A 21,676-nucleotide genomic window follows, 5' to 3' on the forward strand; every position below is an offset into this window, starting at 1 on the left:
TTTACTAAAACATTTTCTACGATGGCAAGTTAGTTGCAATCGTTGACTTGCAGGATTTTATCTAAATATCTTAAAATGTTTAACAATTTTAGCAAGTTTGAGTAACTTGCTTTAGCACTCTTATTCCCTCTGTGATTTATTTTTGTAATGCAAATTCTAGAAACAAAGAATTTTAATTATAAGAGGACCTCTTTTAAGAAATAATATACAAATTTAATCAGCATTTTATATAAGCAAGAAAAAGAAACTTTCAACTTCTGACAGTTTTATTATTTAGTTTTTCAAAATGATCACTTGTTTGAAATAAGAATTGAATAAAGGACATTTGTAATAAAAAAAAAACCCAACTATGGTTAATCATAGGTAGTAGTCATATTATTATCATGCATATGCTTTTAAAAGATCTATTTTAAGGCATTAAATACAAATGATTTGAAAAAAATGTTTAATACTAAAACTTAAACGGAAATGAATTATATATTTAGTAAATATGAATCGTAAAGATAAGCAAGAATTTTTTAATGTTGCACCCGAAATCTTTATTTTCTTGTTAGTGAATCTGAAAAATAGTTGAGATAATTAAATTCGGAAAAATCTATGTTAAACATATAATCACTATTTTTATTTTTTACAGCTGTATGTGGATATGGGACGTATTCTCCAACTGGCTTGGTTCCTTGCTTGCAATGTCCAAGCAATACTTTCAGCTCTTTACCACCAAGAGAAGGTTTCAAAGAATGCCAAAGATGTCCAGCAAATACTCTGACCTATTCACCAGGCTCTAAAGTTCTAGATGATTGCAGAGGTAACTAACATTAAAACTCTAAACTTTTTCATACAAACTAAGCAAAGAATAAATAAGTGCAGTTTTATGATATTAGTTACTCTGGAATAAAAATTAAGTTATAGTTCAAAAACATCAAAACTTAAGCAATCTTGCACTTATTAACTAAATGAGTAGATTACTAACTTAGAATTTATGAACTCATTCCCATTGTGCTTCCAGATATTTATTACGGTTATAATAACAGAAGGAAAAAAGTGTATAACATAATAATGAACACACGGAATATAAATTAAGGGCTTACAGCTGATTAAATTCTGTAGCTATTTATAGAAAATTAATAGCAAAATTAGTTCATTCACTTATAGGCTGATTGTGTTTTGTTCTTAGATACATTAAATGCTTATGAAATTCAATAAAGTTTGAAATTACCTACTATATTAAAAAAAAGTCCTCATTTTTAAAGTAATAATTAAAAGATTTAATCAACCCAAGTTTTGAATTATACATTTTCATATATGTTTAAAATGATCTGGCGAACTTCAAATTAGTCTCGTTTCTAGTTAAATTAATTATATTTAGGAATATAATAAATGATCCGTATTATTTACAGCTCAGTGCCCATCAGGAACTTACTCAGAGACAGGATTAGAACCCTGTGCACCATGTCCAACGAATTTCTACCAACCATTAGAAGGTCAGACAGCTTGTATCGAATGTGCAGCAAATCATCGAACCTTACGACCAGGAGCACTTAGTCCTGAGGCCTGCATTCCAGGTACAATTTTTGCTATTTAATAACATTACATTTTAATCAGTACTATACTTTTTTCTACTGTCCGTTCACCGTAAAAAGAAGATTGTATCCAAACCATGGTAAGAGTTTATTAGCTAATAGGGATAACGCAGGAACTTAAAAAAAGACACGATGACAGTTATCAGCAAAATGACATTCTCGCGTCTAAATAAACTCTTCAAAGGTCAATCGTCTTCTTAGGGTTAACGGACAGAAACAGAAATTCTTATTGTTAGAAATCGAGGAAATTTCAATTCTGACTTATTTCAGTTCAATGTAATGCTCAAACTTGCCAGAATGGTGGTGTATGCTTGGTTCAAAGGCATCTTCCAAAATGTTACTGCCCAGCTGGATTTACTGGACAATTCTGCGAAATTGACATAGATGAGTGTGCAAGCAGGCCTTGTTACAATGGTGGAACTTGTGTTGATCTTCCTCAAGGATACAGATGTTTATGTTCAAATGGTAAGTGTTGCAAATTAATGTAATTACTTGGTTTTAAAATTGATAAAACGTAATATTTTAAATGTCTGAGCTTGAAAACTAATTAAAATTATAATCCATTGCTTATCTAGTTAATGTTTAATATTTTCGTGATAAATAAACATGTATCATATGCTTCGATAGTTCTTTCAGTAACAATTACTTTATGGTATTACAGGTTACACTGGTTTGCAGTGCCAGTTGGAACAGTCTGAATGCCAGAATGGATCTTGCCCAGAAAGAGCCATGTGTCAAGATTTACCAGGACAAGGAACAGTTAATTGTCTTTGCCGCTCTGGCTATGAAGGACCTTCTTGCAACGTGACAGTTAATCCTTGCACTTCTGGAGAAAATCCTTGTCTGGGAGGAGCTACTTGCAAACCTCTATTGCAGGGGCGTTATAAATGCATTTGTCCTCCTGGCTTAACTGGTCCTTCATGTGAAATAAATATAGGTAAACTTTTATAGTTTTTAATTAAAATTAATATAAAGATTTTTTTAATTTTGTTTCAAAACCCTTACAAAGAAGTAGGATGTTTTTGAGGTTGCAGATGTAAAAACAATACACCCGAGGTAGAAAATGAGGTTATGTTTTACACCAAAAATAACCTCATTAATAAACTTAAATTTCAACCTCATTAATAAACCTCAATTTCAACCTCATTTACACCTCATAAAATCGTCGGCATATATAACTCAGCAATACTTTTAGTTGAGATTGGGTGAAATTATTCACACCTCAAATATACTTATTCGCTTGAAGTGTAAAAAAAAATAGCTTGTACAACTCAAAAATAACTTCTCAAAGCTGGCTGTTCTAAAGTAGATTTTCAACAACCTCAAGTATAAATAAAACAACTTCATACACCTTAATTATACACCTTGAGAGATTGATCTTTTAAGGTTGTTTTTAAAATCAACTTCAAATAAACCTTAAATCAACCTTGACACCTCAAAACAGCTTCAAATAAACCTCAAAAATGCGAATTTTTTAAACTAAATACAGAATAATTAAGTACAAATTTCAACAGTTTAAAAAAATTATGTGTTCAAAATTCCAAAACCACTGTAAATTTTGTATCCTTTTCATTAGATGATTGTGCCGAACAACCGTGCTTGCTGGGTGCAAACTGTACAGATCTAGTAAACGATTTCACTTGTGACTGTCCTCCTGGATTTGGTGGAAAAAGATGTCAAATGAAATACAATCTCTGTGCCTATGATCCTTGCGTGAATGGTATATGTGTAGATCATTTATTCTATTATAGTTGTATTTGTAATCCTGGCTGGGCCGGTCCCTCTTGCGAGGTTGATATTGATGAATGCAGCAATAATCCCTGCTCAAATGGTGGACAATGCATTGACTTGATTGACAGCTACAAGTGTCAATGTGAACCTGGTTTCACTGGCTCAAGATGCCAGCATGCTATTGATGCTTGTGAAGTTAAGCCATGCCAAAATGGTGGTACGTGCTTCGATCTCATTAATGGATTTGCTTGCCAATGTCGCCCAGGCTACGTTGGTTTGCAATGTGAAGCTGAAGTTGATGAATGCATAAGTAGTCCTTGCAACCCAAGTGGTACAGAACGCTGCGTTGATATGGATAATTCTTTCAAATGTACGTGCAATCCTGGATTTACTGGAGAACTGTGTGAGGTAATCTACTTTTATCGCATAAATAGTACAAGTAACTCATATTATAATTAAGATCTTTATTTTTGTTAAAATTGTTTAACAATACGAATTAGAAATAAAACAGAAATAGCGTGCTAAAGCAAATAAACGAGATCCAGAGACAGACGATTGTTTCTGTATTATCAGAATGCAGAATCATATATGAGCATATACATATATGAGTGCAAGCTTTTACTGAATAATGGATACGTGCTTTTTTTTCTTTGAAAATGATTAAAATGGTTAATTTATTTTAGTCGGTTGATCAATCGTTCAAATGCGTAGTCAAAACATCACTTTAATACACATTGTCGCGATATGATTTCCGATACACACTATCGTGCATCAAACACATGCAATTAATTAATCATGCAAATAGAACCTGCGATATCACTATGAATCTGATATAACGTGGAAAAGTGATAGAGTAATATGATTTCAATTCACGATATAACATCGGCAAATAAAAAGTCAAAATGCATGAATTAGAAGATTAGATGAAGGAAAATTAAGTTTAAATTTGATAATCAAATTTAAACTTAATTTTCGTGTTAGATCAATGAAATTCGAGGATATTAATTATGAACCTCTATTAACTAAAAATTTCAATTATTTTCATAAGTCAAGGTTCTAGTTTTGACAATACAATAAACTCATATATCGATACTATTTAAGTACTATATAACTAAATGTTCATAACATTGATAGAAAGAGATTATGACTAAATAATAATTGTACAAATAAAGTCATAAATATAACACGTACCACAAAAACTAAAGAAATTTTTTCTACGGAACTAAGCTTATAAAGTTCATAAATCCTCCAATAAACTATTTACAACTATCTAACATATGTTACTGTTTTTCGACTATTCATACGTTGTTACCCATTTCTAATGAATGACTGTATGTTAAAGTGTATAAAGTGTTTAACTTTATCCATCTTGCTTGTATTGATCCTTGTATTCATCCATCTTAGTTTAAAAAAAATTATTGATAACATATTTTTAATTTGTTATTTTTCAGTTTAATGTCAATGAATGTATGTCCAATCCTTGTATGAATAATGGCATTTGCACTGATACGGTGAACGGATTTAGATGCCAGTGTCCACAAGGCTGGTCAGGAGAACGTTGCGAAACTGACATCGGTGGTTGCAACAATGAACCTTGCTTGAATAACGCTAAGTGCATCGACTTGTTCTTGGACTACTTCTGCGTGTAAGTACTATAAAGTCTAAAAATATTAAAAAATAATTGGCTAGCAAAAGCATTAATAAAAGTAAAAATATTAAAAACAATAACGGGCTAGCAAAAGCATGAATAAAATAAAATAAACATATAAAGAGATAAATAAAAGGAAAAAGCAAGCGATAAAATTAGAATAACAATTTTGATGGAACAACAGAGAGTTGTTGATATTTTGGAGAGTAGTTTTTGAATTTGTTGCTTATACTATAACCCGTTACGGGTAATTTAATGTCGTTACTGTATTTATTGTGGTGTGAAATAAATGTTTTTTTAATAAAACAAAGAACTGTTTCTTAATATAGCTTGATACGTTACAGTACCATTAAAGTTGGTTATAACAAAATGCATTTTCTCTTTTAAATCAATAAATTTTGATTTAATCTGTTTTCGTTACAGATGTCCTTCTGGCACTGATGGAAAACGCTGCCAGACCTCACCGGAACGTTGCATTGGAACTCCTTGCATGCATGGAGGAATATGTAATGATTATGGAAGCGGTGTCAACTGCACTTGTCCTGCTGAATTCACTGGGCTTGGATGTCAACTTGATTATGATGCATGCGAAGAGAACATATGTCAGAATGGTGCTACTTGCGAGGATATGGGTGAACAATTTAAGTGCATTTGTCCGCCAGGATTTACTGGCCAGTATTGCGAGAACGACATTCCGGATTGCTTGCCCAATTCTTGTCCTCCAACTGCTCAATGCATCGATCTAACAAATGCTTTCTACTGCAAATGTCCTTTTAACTTTACTGGAGAAGATTGCAGAAAACGTATGTAGTAATACTTATTCATTGCTTTTTTTTACATAGTGTTCTATAATCACCAGCCTTAATACATATCGTTTTAGAATCTTAGCAAAAAAATTAAGTCTTTAGAAATTACTCTTAGGCACACAAGTCAATCATTTTTTTCTTACATATTTATGAAATATTACAATAATAAATCAATGCAAACTCTCTTCATTAAAAACATAAATCCTATCTTTAGAAATAGTTTGATAGCATTGAAGAGCAGTTCAACTAAAGAAATGCAGGATAGCAAAGAAATGCAGGAAGGTTTTAAATTTTCTACATTTTGTAAATTAATAACTCATTTTTGACAAAGATTCTAAAATTACTTGGTAATTAGAGAACGCTCTGTATATTTTCTTCCAGTTTTCTTCAATATTAATAATAATTTTATCCTCTAAACAGCTATTAGTATCGATTATGACCTTTACATAAATGATGAGAGCAAATCATCAAGCGTTGCACTGGCTGCTCCATTTGAATTGGGAACATCTAGTTTATCTGTGGCACTATGGATTCAATTCAACAATCATGAATCAGCTGGAGTCTTCTTCACTCTTTACAGTGTTGAGTAAGTAATATATTTTGAATTTTAATAGAGCTTGTTGAAATTTTTGGCAACAAAAACGAAGTTTACTTTTCAGTCTTTATAAAAATCCGAACCTGCAAGATCTAACGGAAATTTTTGAGTCCAAGCCCTATGTTTAATATTCCATATAAGTGCCAAAAATTCTAAAAAAATATATATAAGCCTAGAATTCGCAGAAATATGAGACTCAATATTTGAGAATATTTAGAATCATGACATTTAATACTTTTAAATTGCTTGTTTCTAATATTAAATTTTCAGTATTTCTAACTTTTTTATCTATCTCTAACCTTTTTTTATCTCTCTATCAACCTATATCCATCGATCTCTATTTATCTATCAATCTCAATCTCTATTTCTCCCTATCTATCCCTATCTCTGTATCTAATTCTCTATCTCCATATCGACCTTTTTTTTACCCATAGCTTATGTGTAGATGTAGCAAAATTAAGTTATGCGTAGTTAAATTAAAATTCAACTCAAAATATCATAACACGTGCCTCTGTATTGATTGAATACATTATGAAAACCCTTGGAAACCCTTATTAATTTTTTAAAACTAGCATTAGCATGGCTTAGCCATGTTACAAATATGATTAATATTTGAGAAGATGGCATATATATGATAAATTGTTATATTTTTTTACAGATCATTGCATTTGCCAGTTGGAAAAAAGATTCTCCTTCAAGCTGATCAAGCAGGTGTTCTAGTAGCTCTGTTTTCTGATGATGTGCCGGACACTTTCATACCCTATCTAAAAAATGTGCCGATCAATGACGGACAATGGCATCATTTGGTCATCATGTGGGACGGAGAAACCGGAACTGTTTCGTTGATTACAGATGCAGCTGTGGCTGGTACAGTGAATGGATATGGAGAAGGTTTATCTCTACCACAACAGTAAGTTTTTTCAGACTTTGTTCTTAAAACAAATGATAAAATTTATTTTATTACGCTTTTGAATATTATTCGTAATCTTTTTCTCGTTTTTTTCGGGGGGGGGGGAAATACATACACCCACAGAAAATTAGGATCAACGTTAAACCATCATAACGGTACTTAAAATTATTGTACGATATAAATTTACTGCAAAGCTTAATCTGTTAAATTGAACCATGTTTTTGCCTAGTTAAACCATTCTATCGTATAATCAAGCTAAAAAAGTGCGATAATATGTTTTAACTTCGCACCAAAATAAGATTGCAACAAATTTCAACGATAAATTGGATCAACGCATTCCTAAATTTCGAATGATGTATGTGTGTGCGTGCATAATGATTGAGGCGATTACTGTTGATATCGTGTGGGAAAATATACCAGAGTGCTTTACAGGAGACTTATTCGATTGATTGGTAAATGTCATAATTCGAGAGCCTGCTCTGTTTTTGAATCTTGACGCTCGTGCCATACAATTTGAATAGTTGCAAGATAAGAATTTGGATGCCTAATTTTAAAAACTTTTATAAATCGAATCATGGTACATAACAAACATAAGGGAAAAAAAGTCCTTATAGTGTTTCTGATGGCGAGCAAGGTTAGTCATTAGGAAGAAGTAGGTTATTCACAACGATTTAAAACACATACAAAATATTTTCAGTTGTAAATGAATCTCTTAAAAAGTGAGAACTTGATTTGTTATCATTTGAACAATTTTTTTTCTGTTGCAGTGCTTGGGTCAACATTGGCTCACCACTAGATGAACAAAATCGAGCAACAGCACAAGCTGGATTCCATGGAAGAATTAGCCGAGTGAATATTTGGAATAGGCCATTGGATATATCCTATGAAATTCCGATACAATTCCGAAGTTGTAAGAGTGCTCCAGTTTTATATAGTGGTCTATTACTGCGATGGACAGGCTATGACAGGTAAATTATTTTTGAAAGGATCTAATCGGTGTTTAAATTCGATTTTATGATACCGATACTGATAAAAATTTACTAGCTAGTTTCATTGATATTTTCACAAAAAAATTTAAACACTTTCAGAGTTGATGGCACAGTTGAACGTGAAGGACCTGGAACATGTGGAGAATATATTTGTCCGGTTGGCTTTACTGGCGATGCTTGTATAGTTCAAACACATGATAAACTCCCGCCAAAACCACTGGAATGCCCTCAAGACATATGGGTTGTTACTCCTAATAACACGGCCCAAGTTAGTTGGAAGGAACCATCTTTTACTGATTCTATGCAAACTCTATACGTTATGGAGCATAGAGGAATTACTCCAGGTAAAATCATTGATATAAATTTTAAAATTTACCAAACAAATTAGACTAATAAAATAACAATCCTAGTTAAAATAATTTTTTACATATTAGTAGGTCAATTTATGCTGTAATTTTTTGAACAAATAATTTTTGTACTTAACAAATTTCTAATTAATTGAAATGGATTTTGATGTTGGACATCATGATATTATATTAAAATATTTCTGTCACATTCAATAGGCCAAACTCTTAGTAGAGGAATTCATCAATTATCATATATTGCCAAAGATGCAGAGGGCAACACAGCAAAGTGCGACTTCCGCATCCATATTCTAAGTGAGTCAATAAGTTTTCTCAGTTCTTTTTTAACTGCATTTAAATTGATGCAGAAATCACATCATATTAGAACACTTTCTTAAATATTTCCGTTAAAAAAATAATCTTATTTTAAATTTACAGAGAACTTTTGTCCGATACCTGCACCTCCAGTGAACGGACAAAGGCACTGCTCAGATTGGGGTCCAAATGGAAGATTTAAAGTCTGTACTATTAATTGTAATTCAGGATTAGAATTTTCTCAACCTGTCGCCAAATTCTATACTTGTGGAGCTGAAGGGATCTGGCATCCACCATCTGGTCATGGATCTAACTTAGTTTTCCCAGCATGCTCGGGTAAGGCTCAACCCTTTTTTTTAAAAAATAAGTTTTCTAATGATTTTAAAAATATTTGAAGTTTAAAAAGAGCGAAACACAATACTAGTAGATTTTGATGAAAACTACTTAGTGAGTTATTAATTTTTTCTTAAATATTTTAATTATTATTCTTTTTTTACCTCTAAATATGAAGAAACCAAAAGTTGTGCCATATATTGGTCACTAGTTTTTAAATTCATGATTTTATTTTCATTAATTATTCTTGAAATTGATTTTTTTATAAAGTGGTTTAATCCCATATTGCGCTATGAATGATCTGCATCAAACAAAATTCGTGTATAAAAAGAGTTTCGTGTATAAAAAGAGAGACTTGCTAAACGTGTTATTTTTAAGAATTTTTGTACAAATAACAGTAAAAATCTTATGGAAAAAATATGTTTTGCATTTTTTGTATAGTTTCGAAGGTTATATTGCGATTTTTCAATCTTTTCTCCTTCTAAAAATGTAATTACAGGAAAGCAGAAATAAGATTTCTCTTCAAAAATTTGCATGGTGAGCAAAATAATTCAGCATTCCGTAAATCTTTAACAAAAATAAAGCCATTTTTGAAATCTAATTACAATTATCTAAAGACAAATGATTCTGATAATAGTGTCAAACGTTTTTAAAAAAAATCTAATCTGAACTTTATTTGCATAAAATTTAAATAAAAAAAAACTACGTTTTTTTACATTCTACTTACGTTCTCCAATTTAAAAAAATAATTTTAACGCAATAATCAAAATTTGACGACCTTTCTAATTTAGTATAAAACACGATTTGGTGAAAAGCATGTTTAGAATTTTATAAGATCTACAATATCTGAAGTTTTGTGTTGGCATATAAATAAAGAGTTATGCATTATGGAATATTCCATTAATCAAGTAATATCGTAAGCTGTTAAAGTTTTGTATTATAAACCAAAGTAATTCTGAAATTAAAAATAGTATATTTTATTGCTCTTTTGTAGTACAATTCTCTTTATTATATGTAAGTAGAGCATATTATACTTTTTTTAGTTTGTCGTTTGCCCTTTTTAGTTGTAATCTGGTATATCATTCCAAAAAAAGGTCCCGATTTTTATTTAACCTGTAACGAGGCTTGTAGTACCATATAATTTAAGTTTCATATATTATAAACTGCTTACATTTTGTGATTTTTAGCCAAGAAACCAGCACAAAAAATATTCAAGATTGGCATGAATTTCCCCTCTTCTGTCGTCTGCTCTGAATCTGGCAAAAAAATTCTACGCTCGAGAATTGAGAACAACTTGCAACGTGTGAATCGGGAATGGAGAATATGCTCTGACAACGTTCCAGGAGTTTGCAATGGTCTGAAAGTTAAAGTCAATTGTAAACAAGCAAGAGTGCGTAGACAGCTTGAAAACAATGAACTTTATGTCGTCGAAATATCTTTCCCAGCAAATAAGTTAGTATAAAAATGTTTTATTATTTAAAGTAAAATATTTCTCAATACTATGGAATGTTATCGTTATAAATCAATGTGTTGATAAAAATAGTGATTGATACATCAAAAAGTTCAACATCGTGATATAACGTCAGGATATACCCTTTTTCATGTCAAATAATTTGCTTTATTTTTATATTGCTCGATATTTTTGTTAACTTAATGAACATTCACTATATTATCGTATCCGTTAAGTATCGTTATTAATATATTCGATATTATCGTAATCAATTTTTATTACCGATAGTAATGACGATGTTATCATATTCGATAATTACAGTAACCGATAACGTTTCAGCGTACTTACTGATAACGTTTCAATACTTACAGCTGTCAATAATGATCACGTTTTTATTGTTGTTGATAGTTATTGTAAGCGGCATTCATGGTGATTCTTAAGCTTGTTAAGTATAATATAAAATGAAAATAGTTTTTTTTTAAATACCGTTATTACAACTTTAAAAAAAAACAATATTTCACCATATTTCCGTCTGCTCTAATGCAAAATTGTTTTTAAAAAGTAGTACATTGATATTGAGCTTTTTAAGATTTAGCCAAGTTCAATCTTTACAATACACAAGATTCATCGAGTTTTTTACACAAATAGTACCGGCTATCATCTTCAATTTCAATTCCAATGTTTACAATCTGCTTCTAGAGTTAAAAATTAATCGAAAAGTTACACGTAGCTCATATCCTTCAACTACAAAGGAATTTCTGTAGTTCTAGAAAACATTTTTATTAGTGGTAGCAAAGGTAGTTTTCTAATATCAACAAATAAGAATTGAAAGAAATTTTTCGACCGCTACACATAAATAATACAAACAGATATATAAAGTGAGACAGACAAATCGTTTTGTTTTTAGGTTCTAATAAAAAAAAATTCGTTCCATTTCAAGAATTCCAGCTTTAATTCATTGCCACTTAAAAATAAATTTCACAAAAACCTGAAATGTTAACGTAGCATTCTTGTCTTAGCTTGCACGTTCTGAAGAAGACGCTATACTACAGGAAAAATTTTCCATTGTAAATTTCTTTTACCTCCATAACTAATTTAAAGTATAGAAAAAGTGAGTTCAGACAAACCTAGAGTAAGCCATAAAATTTTAAAGACTGAAAAGAAATTTTCAAAATATTAAAATTAATTATGAGAAGATGCCTAGGATTACGCAATGGCAAAGTTCTCTTCCAATTATTTGTTTGTATTTTGATATTTTCAATTTTTTTTTCAGTAATTGAAATTTATGGCTTACTTTAAGTTTGTGTGAACTCACTTTTTCTGCACTTTAAATTTTAAATTAGTTATGGAGGTAAAAGAGAATTTACGAGGAAAAGTTTTTTCCGTGATATAATGTCCTTTTAAGCACAAAAATAGCTTTTTAGCACTGAATATATATTATATATTTTTAAAAAAATTATAATACGTTGTGTAGCAATATGTATATTTTTTTTATTTCTTTTGCAAACAGAGATCCTATTGTGAATATTAACACCCAGCAGAAATCCACGGTACAGAAAGTTCTTGAATCGGCCATCCTTCAGAATCAAGCTTTTGACATCCATGATACACTCCCAAATGTTTTGCCGGATCTTACATCTCTGAATATGATCACTGATTACAGCTGTCCTGCTGGTGAAGTGGTGGTCGCTCCATATTGCGGTAAGACAACCATTAACAAGAATATTTAATAACATCATGCGAGACTTTTTCTTAAATAAAAATCTAAGTAGATTAAAATTCTGAACACATTTTTTTTAAGAATTAGCGATGTTTTTTAAATTCAAGCCCCCAAAAAGTTATTTCCTAAAACAAGTCAAATTCCGAGAAAACCTTTATTGTTGGATCTAAAGTTTATGAAAAGATAAAACGTCCTTCGTTTCATGGACAGTGATAAAATAATGACTACGCTTTTAAGCTTTTTAGTTCTTAGTTATTTTGTCGGTGAGATTTTATGGAATATATGTTTTCACTTCAAGAAATGACTAAAGCTTATTTTCGTAGAATCCATTACATTTTGTGTCACGACTTCAATTTTTGAGAAGGTGTTGAAGTATGTGGATTTATTTTTCAACGTCAGCCGTCTCCTTTATTGTTGGATCTAAAGTTTATGAAAAGATAAAACGTCCTTCGTTTCATGGATAGTGATAAAATAATGACTACGTTTTTAAGCATTTTAGTTCTTAGTTATTTTGTTGGTGAGACTTTATGGAATATATGTTTTTCAATTCAAGAGATGACTAAAGCCTATTTTCGTTGAATCTATTAAATTTTGTCTCAGGACTTCAATTTTTGAGAAGGTGTTGAAGCATGTGGATTTATTCTTCAGCAATATGACGATGATCGTTTATCGCTCCAAAACCACTTAATAGATAAGCGGTTCTAAAATTATCACCACGTTTGGGACAATTGTTCAGAGGTTGGGACCGCTGAGAGCCAGACCGAAATCTCTTACAAAAGATAGAGTGTTAATTAATAAGTTTTTTTAAAAAAAAAACAAAAAGAAAGAAAAGAAAATTGCAGAGAATTTCTTAGAAACTACACTTTTGTGTAAAGAGTCTTAAATTCTGTAAAATATGAAAATGAGGCTTTGAGAAATGAAACCGCTATAAATTTTGCCCTGGAGAACTTTTGTTCTGCCTGGAATACATTACACGAATAGCCGGTGATAAAATTGTCCCAATAGTGTGTTTTAGAGCAGCGGTGGCTCAGGGAATAAATCTGCACCTCCAAATGAGGTGGCTGGTTGTTACGAATAGTTTGCCCCAAAGTTTGATCCAGAAGCTCCCTTCTCCTCTGGGTTTGGTTCAAAATTACAAGGCTATGGAGTTGAACATTGATAGTCGTAAACTCAGAATAGGGTCGGCTGTTCAAAGCTAGTTATAAAATAAAATAAAATACAGTCTTTGAACATTTTAATCTAGAGTTCAAGTCTTGAGAAATTGAATCCTGAGATTTTTTTTTTAAATTTTTTAAATGGGCATAAAGAAGAATGGAACTTTTCTTCCGTTCGCTACAAATCTTACAAAACATAGGCGCGGGATAAAACTGTCACCCATAAATTAATGAAGGTTTATAGGAAAGTTAATAACCTACCTGTTTCATGCTTGTTGAAATAAATAATGTCATATAAGTTTATTTTCATTCTTCCTATTTAGTGGAATGTGGTTTAGGTGCTTATTATGACAATTCTAGTCGAAGCTGTCTTTCTTGTCCGATTGGCACTTACCAAGATGATACAGGTCATCTGACTTGTAAGCCGTGTCCTAACATTGGAGAAAAACAAGGAGTCACGGAATCAATTGGTGCTCGATCTATAGATGAATGCAAAGGTAAGTTGAACTTTTCGATTTCAAATTTATTTAATAATATATTTAGCAGGAATTCTAATACAAATTATTTGTCTAATGGGTGATGTTTACATGACATGAGTGATGATTCTTAACATTTACATGATAGCGCGATTTTCTTTTCTCGGTCCACGGTAGTGTACTATGCAAAACGAGTCTTCCTGTCTCTAGCGGCCCAATCATAGAGTCAAGCCGTACCGTCCGCATGTGCCTGGTGATCACACGGACGTGATCTCAGTCAACATCTCCCAGAAGAAAGAAGGCCTTCGCACGAGTTACCATAAACGAGAAATCCGATCCTATTATTTATTTGCATTCTTGTAGTCCGAACAGTGTGGCAACTTACTAATTATCCCTTACTGTGTTGTTTATGTTCGTTCCTTCGGACTACTAAAATAATCCGCGCTAAGGCCTTCTCTCTTCTAAGAGGTGTTGTCTCACAACGGTACTCTCGTATGAGTACGTTACGTACTCCTTAGTGCGTATACTCTTGGAGTATGCGGGTCTGGGGAAGCCACTACTTTTTAATTCTGCCGACCTTGAAGAAGTTAAAAACCATCAGTTCGCAAAATTTCCTTGTTTCTTTGATCTCTCTCTTTCATTTTGGTGACTGGTGCAAGATAAATTTGTCGTAGTCACAAAATCCTCTAAGTTCCCATAACAAATCAATACCTCTCAATCGGAGATCCGGATCCGGATCTCGTGATCCGGATCAGGTCAAAATTACGATCTGCGGATGGATAGATTGTGTGCGAATGTGTACTCCCAGTAAAACGGGATGTGACGTATAGTATCAGCAATGTTGTCTCCAGATCATCCTCAGGGCAGGGCCGTAACTACGCCGGGGCAACCGGGGCACCGCCCCGGGGCCCCGAGGGTCAAGGGGGGCCTCATATGAAGAGACCACATCCTGTTTTTTCAAAATACAGTACTCTAATTATATATATGTAGGAAAGAAATTGTGTTAAGATAGAGTTGCTGAAAATTTTTCTTTTTTGTAATTACGTACCTACTATAACATAAAAGAAAGGGTAAAAAACGGTAAAACACCTTTTCGCGAATTATTTCCCTTTCTCAAAAGAACAAACACACTTTGCAGCGAAGGGGAAAGGCCACAGCTGTATGTAGTTGATTGTTAACACTTTTTGTGTATTGCACTTCTGGTTTACTTAGTTGTTTCCTCTACTATCTAGCGTCAGACCCAGTGGCGTGCCAACCAGGGGGAGGCAGAGGGCCCCTCTAAAATTTAAGTGATGGGGCAGACGATGCGTTTCGCCCCTCCTGAAATTTAGACACTCACAAAAATAAAGTAAAATCAGTAATTTAGATTTTTTTTTTTCAATTTTGAAGCTATTTTTGAAATAAGAAAACCTTAATATTTATTCCACTAACATTTATGTGCTTTGCCTCTTCTGATATTTAGTTACTCGCCAAGACGAAGTCCATTAAAATAGGTAATTTTAGAGAAGCTTTTAAAAAAAAGCTTTTCTTTCTCAGCTTTGAAGTTATACATCAAGTAGGAAACTTTATTTTGTTATGGGCGATTAATGTATTTTTTAACTTTTGGAAAAGTAAAATGAAAGTGGAAAAAATATTTTATTTCCAATTTTCGCTCTATTTTTTTCAGAAATAGTAATGAGGGGGCGAACATAGTGTTTCACCCCTTTTGAAATTTCGAAGTGCTAAAAAGTAATAGAAATTGGTAACTAAAAAAAATTTCATCTTTGAATCTATTCTCCAAATAGAAAACTTTATTTTCTTCTGAAATAAAAGTGAGGGGGGGGGAGGGAATTGCCTCTCATCTTCTGAAATTTAGACATTAATAGAATAAAATCAAGTAAAGTAGGAAATTTTAGAAGAAAAAAATTTTTTTGTTTCATAACTTCGACGATATTTTCCAAATAGAAAGCTTCATTTTCCTCTTAAATTATAGTAAGGGGATAGGAAACTTTATTTTCTTCTGATATAAGTAAGGGGGGCTAAAATTTATTTTGTATCTTCTGAAATTTAGACATTTAAAATAATAAAGTCTAGTAAAATTGTTTTTTTTTTAAAAAAAAAAAAAAAAAAAAAAAAAAAGCTTTGAATCTATCTTCCAAAAAAAAAATTTCTTTTTTCCTCTCAAATTAAAGTGAGGGGGCGAAGAATATACTTCACCCCTTCTGAAATTCAGACATTCGCAGAAATAAAGTCAAGTAAAATTTATATTTAACTCTTATTTTCGACTTTAAAAGCTATTTTCCAAATTGAAAACTTTATTTTCCTCTGAAATTTAATTGAGATGGAAGATAATGTGCGCTACCCCTTCTGAAAATTTGACATTCGCTACAATAAAGTAAAATAGAATTGAGAATTTCAGAAAAAGAAACTACTTTTTTTCCAATTTACTAGTTATTTTCCAAATTGAAGTAGAAATCCCCCCCACAAGAAAAATACTTCTGTTTTGTTTCAATTTTTTTCTATATATTACGAATTTTAATTTATTAAAAAAATTTAAAACTAAAACACGAAAAGAGAAGAGGAGCACATCATAAAAAAACATAACAAGTGTTTAGAAAACTAAAATAAGTACCACTGTTTTGCATCCTGAAAAATGCATCCTACACTGAGACTAATAGATATATTTTAAAGAATCTTTTGACTGCGGGTGGTATGAAGGTGTTAAAGCCTTCATACCACCCACAGAGTTGACCCACAGTTATCTGACTCCCATCTCCTTTTACACCATGGGAAAATGACCTTTTGCTTCTTTAAATTGCCTTATTCATTTTTATGACCCTGGGCTCTTTTGTGCTTTTATAAAATGTCATATATTTACAGTACCATCTATATGTCCCTTAAGTTGTCTTAAACTAGCAATTATCTAGATGTTCTAGGAAAACGGATGTAAGCTTTTAAGGGATCCAAGGGGATGACTCTTGTTGACATTTACTTCGGTCATTTTGTCAAGAGATTTTTTCTGAGACAAACGTAAAACGTTCCAGTTAAATTCCAGTTTTTAGCTCACTTAATTGCGTCATTTAAATTAACCATTTTTAATTCAGATATAAATTTTCTGTTAGCTTTTATTTTATTCAATTTTTGAAATTAAAATTTAACTTTAATTAAGAGTTATTGAAATTACTTGCAACTTCCTTTTTTTCAAACATAAATCGTGATATCAATAATTCCCATTCTTAATAAAAATTTTCTTTGGAAAGCAAGAATACCAAATGTAAATTTATTTATAAGGAGGTAAGTAAATGTTTGCATTAACTCATTTAATACATTTAAATTTTATATTTATATACTGTTCGAATTCTTTTATAAGAATGGTAACATAAAAATTGCTTTTTTTTATGTTCGTATATAAAATTTAATTTGTATAGTAAATACTTTAATTGATAATTTTACTGTTTATTGGGTGCATGGATTTTGTTCTTATTTTATATTTTTCAAATTATTAACACCTTTAAATTTTTTAAATTGGAACTTCGAATTTTCAGGGTTTTTAACAACTTTGTTTTCTTTAAAAAGTGAAATGCAATCTTCATTTTATATAAAAAAAATCATATTTAATTTAATAAAGGAACGCATTTAATTTAATAAAAAAGCTATGAACATCAGCTTAGAAATCCGTAGCAATTAAAATTCATTTCCATGACAAACCATTAAAAAGAATTTTTTTTAATTAGCAAATATGCTTTGAGTTTTTCTCATTTTTCTTTCATAAAAAAAACTATTACTCTTCGTCATAATTTTGTCACATATGATTTCATGGCGTCATGAATATATAGGCCAAATATTCAAAAACGATTTTCTAGGGACCTGTCCATATTGGAGAAAGGCAACTTTGTTTTTTTTAATCGATGTATATAGAGAAAAACATTTCTGAATATTTTTTCAATTAGGACTTTTTAAAATGTGGGTACATGTGCCGATAGAAAAAAAAAAGTCTATAATTTCCTTCAGTTTCCATAAAGCGATCAAAAACTTTTAGATTTGAAACTAAAAAATAATTTTCATTTTTATAATGGTTTTGTCTTGAAAAGACCTTCCTAACGATATAGTAACCGGATTCAACAGGTTTATAAAATTGGTATTTTATGATTAGCATTATATTTAGAGGAAAAGGAGGCTACTGTGGACATGGGGGACAGGAGTAGACAACATGAATAGCTATTTTCCCTCTAGTCATACTTACTCTGTGAGATGTCGTAAATTGGTAACATTTGCGTACAGTGAACCAAAAAAGTACCACCCTGAATAACTTTTGATTCAATGATCGGATCTTCACGTTCTAGGCCTCCATCTTAATAATTCGAGGGTGAAACATCAAATATGCGAATTAATTAGTGCACGATATTTTATTTTAAGTTACGCAATCAGACACAAAAACATACTTTCTCTGAATAAACATAACTTTTGTTCAACAGATTCGATTTTCTAACTCCCGTAATATAGGAGGTAGCTGTAATCTGTGGAATATGGTCCCAATAGTTGGGTCGGGTGAGCTATCCAAAGTTTGGATCCCCAAATGTCAATTTTATTTTTTGTTAAAAAAATGGTATTGAAAAAATTTTGCACACGATTATAAAATTCTGTTATCTAAAGATAATTCCATGCAAAAAATAACTTTCAGTAAATATTTACTAATTTTTATTTAATAATAGTCTGATGTTGATCATTTACGTCACACTAGTGCTGCACAGAAAGCTATTGGCGACGGTCTGGGAAACATCCCTTGAGGTTTGATCCTTTGTAGAGGGGCTGGCACCCCCCCCCCTTCGGTAGCCCGGTGACCTGCACCCAAAGTCGAGCACTTTATCGTAGAACAGTTTAATGAGGACCAATACCTCACACACGCGGTCCTTACGCAGACTGACCCAAGTGGTCACCCACCCGCACACTGATGCTTGAATTCAGTGATCTGCTAGGAACCGTGTCTTAATGATCAGTCCCCTTTGGGACAGTAACAGTCTGAAAACTTTTAAATCGTAAGGCATATATTTTTTTTTTTTTGTGTGTCATTTTGAAGTATCTAATTCCACATGGAAAATACAAATTTGAGCGAAATTGGTTGAATAGTGCATTAGTTCCTGAGAAATCGAGTTTTATAAGTACGACTTTTTTAAAATTTAATTTCTCAGGATTAATCGATTTCACTGAAATTTTGCATTTTGTCATGTTTAAAACTTACAATGTTTTGTAATCCTATTCATATGCGTACAAATAACTTGTTTTCATAAATATATTCGCTAATATAATACATAAATAACTAAAATGTCGGTTAGAGATGGAGTAGTGAAAGTTTTTGAAAGGGCCCCCGCCAAAAATGTTTGCCCCAGGGCCCCGAGGGGTGAAGTTACGGCACTGCCTCAGGGGTGTTTGCCAGACCATCGCAACCCATTTCGCAGCTCTAGAGCGAAGCAAATAAAAGTACCACACCGTACCTTGCATCTTTTAAATTGAATCTCCAAATAAAATTTTTTAAACACCCAATTTTTATATACTAGTATTTGGGATATTATACACACATGAGAACTATTCTTTAAAAACATAAACTGAAACACATAGTAATGAACAATAAACAGCATATCGATGATAGATAACGTGTACTCAAAATTTTACAGACGTTTTCTTAAAGCAGTGTTTCGTGGGTTGTAGACTCAATTACTTCTTCAAATTTCATCAGATTTACTTAAAAATTAAACAGATTAGGTAGTTATCGTTAGACGTAAGTCTTTTTTTTCTCTTTATTGTTATAATAATTTTCTGTTGATTAAAGGCTGAAACATGGTTATTTCAAAGAGAAATCTTAACTGTCGTCTTTCATTGCGACGGACGAGATTACTCGTCTTCCGGAAATACTCGCTGTACTCTAGTATTGCATTAGCTAATTTGGTTATTGATTGTATTTGATAATTATTTTTTAAAGTAAAATAAAATGGTTTTAAAGGAATTCGCGTTTTATTTCAATTTTAGCGCTGCGTTGGAACTCTAAGAGCCGAGTGAGGGATACGGTGCGTTATTGCCAAGATGAAAGTGTTAATGGGTGTATTCAACTATCATTGTTTATCATTTAATTTAATATACGATCTATCAAAGACAAAATGGCACACATAAATTCTTATTTCATTGATTTCTGTCCAATAAAGATATTTTTAATAATGATTTCCAAGTGTAGATTAAATTATTGAAATAGATAGTCAGTGCGAAAAATTCAAAATCATATTTGTACTTTTATAATTTTAATCCTTTATATCTGTTTTAAATTTAGAACGTTGTATGCCTGGCACGTATTATGATGATTCCCTGAATCTCTGCCGCCCTTGTGGACATGGATTCTTCCAACCAAATGAAGGTTCATTTAGTTGCATGTCTTGTGGATCTGATTTAACAACGAAAAGTAACAAAGCAATATCTAGTCAAGAATGTAGAGGTATATTTCATGTCTTTCATATTTTTTTTTAAATTGAAGATTTCATTTTTAATTAAATGAACACATTTGTAATCATGATTTATGTAACCCAGTTTTGTAATTATGATTACTCACGACTTAAAGTCGCATTCCACTCTGAAAAGAGTTAAGTCAAAATTCATTGAGCATGAACAAGTCATCACCTCTCACGTCGTTTTGTACATGCCTATGAAAACATGTCTCCTATGCGCGACAGAGCGTTCAGAACACTTTTCCAGCACAGTTCGACACTTCTTAAACACCACACATTCCGCACGATGGAGCAGTCGCGGTGGACCTGTGGCATGCCATCTCGATCACCGGATCTCAACCCACTGGATTTTTTTTCATTTGCTAGAGTAAGAAAACTTAGGTATACTAGACCCATGTGAATTTGGCTTAACTGCTGTTGCTACAGACAGGGGTCTGTTTAAAAGAAATTTGGGTCCCTTCACAAAATATCTTTTCACAAAAACGGATCCTTACGGACAAAATATTTTAACTTCAAAACGGACTCTTCACAAAATTATTTATCTTTTAATCGGACCTTTCACAAATTTGTTTATCTTCATTATTGTTTTGTTAATTGAATAAACCCTTCCCAGGGAAAAAAAAGAAAGACGGATGTAAACGAATTAAGTTTTGTCTTCTACAGACTCTTCTTCCATTAGTCGTCCGAAATGAATATTCTGCGTTCAGCAGTACAGACTAAATACCAAATATTTGTGTGTTGCATCTCTAACTTAGTAACAGCAATTATTGCTGTTTATTTTAGAAAATTTAATTTTTTTTAATTGTAATTTTACAGTGTTGAGCATAATCTTGCATCTATTTACAATTTAAAAACTCCTTGAAAAAGTTTTTTTCAATAACAGGACCCTATTTGCACAAATTCACAAAAAGCAGAATCCTGGTTGAAAGAATGTGACTTAACGTTTATTTTATAGTCACAAATTACGAGTAATTTTTTTACAATTCTACAAAAAACGGACCTTTCACAAAATATCTGGACAGACAAAATTAACTCAACATCCAGAATCTTCAAGAGGATGTGAAATGTGCTAACAGCCCGCGTGTCCATCACTTTGAACACTTGCTATAAGTTTTTTTTTTCTGGTCAAAAATATCAGGATGTGCAACTTTTTGC

General features: G+C 31.8%; 1 protein-coding gene across 1 annotated transcript in view; it reads left to right on the forward strand.

Moving 5' to 3' along the window:
• Positions 1 to 21,676, forward strand: part of LOC107437786 (uncharacterized) — a 116,302-nt gene that overhangs the window by 87,749 nt on the left and 6,877 nt on the right. Inside the window, exons 33-49 of the mRNA XM_087153235.1 lie at positions 635 to 805; positions 1,398 to 1,562; positions 1,851 to 2,045; positions 2,242 to 2,517; positions 3,157 to 3,719; positions 4,763 to 4,956; positions 5,383 to 5,762; positions 6,186 to 6,351; positions 7,019 to 7,270; positions 8,038 to 8,238; positions 8,359 to 8,603; positions 8,823 to 8,918; positions 9,042 to 9,254; positions 10,439 to 10,703; positions 12,212 to 12,402; positions 13,899 to 14,072; positions 20,350 to 20,511. Coding sequence (XP_087009361.1) covers positions 635 to 805; positions 1,398 to 1,562; positions 1,851 to 2,045; positions 2,242 to 2,517; positions 3,157 to 3,719; positions 4,763 to 4,956; positions 5,383 to 5,762; positions 6,186 to 6,351; positions 7,019 to 7,270; positions 8,038 to 8,238; positions 8,359 to 8,603; positions 8,823 to 8,918; positions 9,042 to 9,254; positions 10,439 to 10,703; positions 12,212 to 12,402; positions 13,899 to 14,072; positions 20,350 to 20,511 — 3,909 coding nt within the window. The remainder of the gene's footprint in view (positions 1 to 634; positions 806 to 1,397; positions 1,563 to 1,850; positions 2,046 to 2,241; positions 2,518 to 3,156; positions 3,720 to 4,762; positions 4,957 to 5,382; positions 5,763 to 6,185; positions 6,352 to 7,018; positions 7,271 to 8,037; positions 8,239 to 8,358; positions 8,604 to 8,822; positions 8,919 to 9,041; positions 9,255 to 10,438; positions 10,704 to 12,211; positions 12,403 to 13,898; positions 14,073 to 20,349; positions 20,512 to 21,676) is intronic.

Source organism: Parasteatoda tepidariorum, chromosome 10 (assembly GCF_982258835.1).
Source record: "Parasteatoda tepidariorum strain Cologne lab strain chromosome 10, Ptep-v5.0, whole genome shotgun sequence".
NCBI lineage: Eukaryota > Metazoa > Arthropoda > Arachnida > Araneae > Theridiidae > Parasteatoda > Parasteatoda tepidariorum.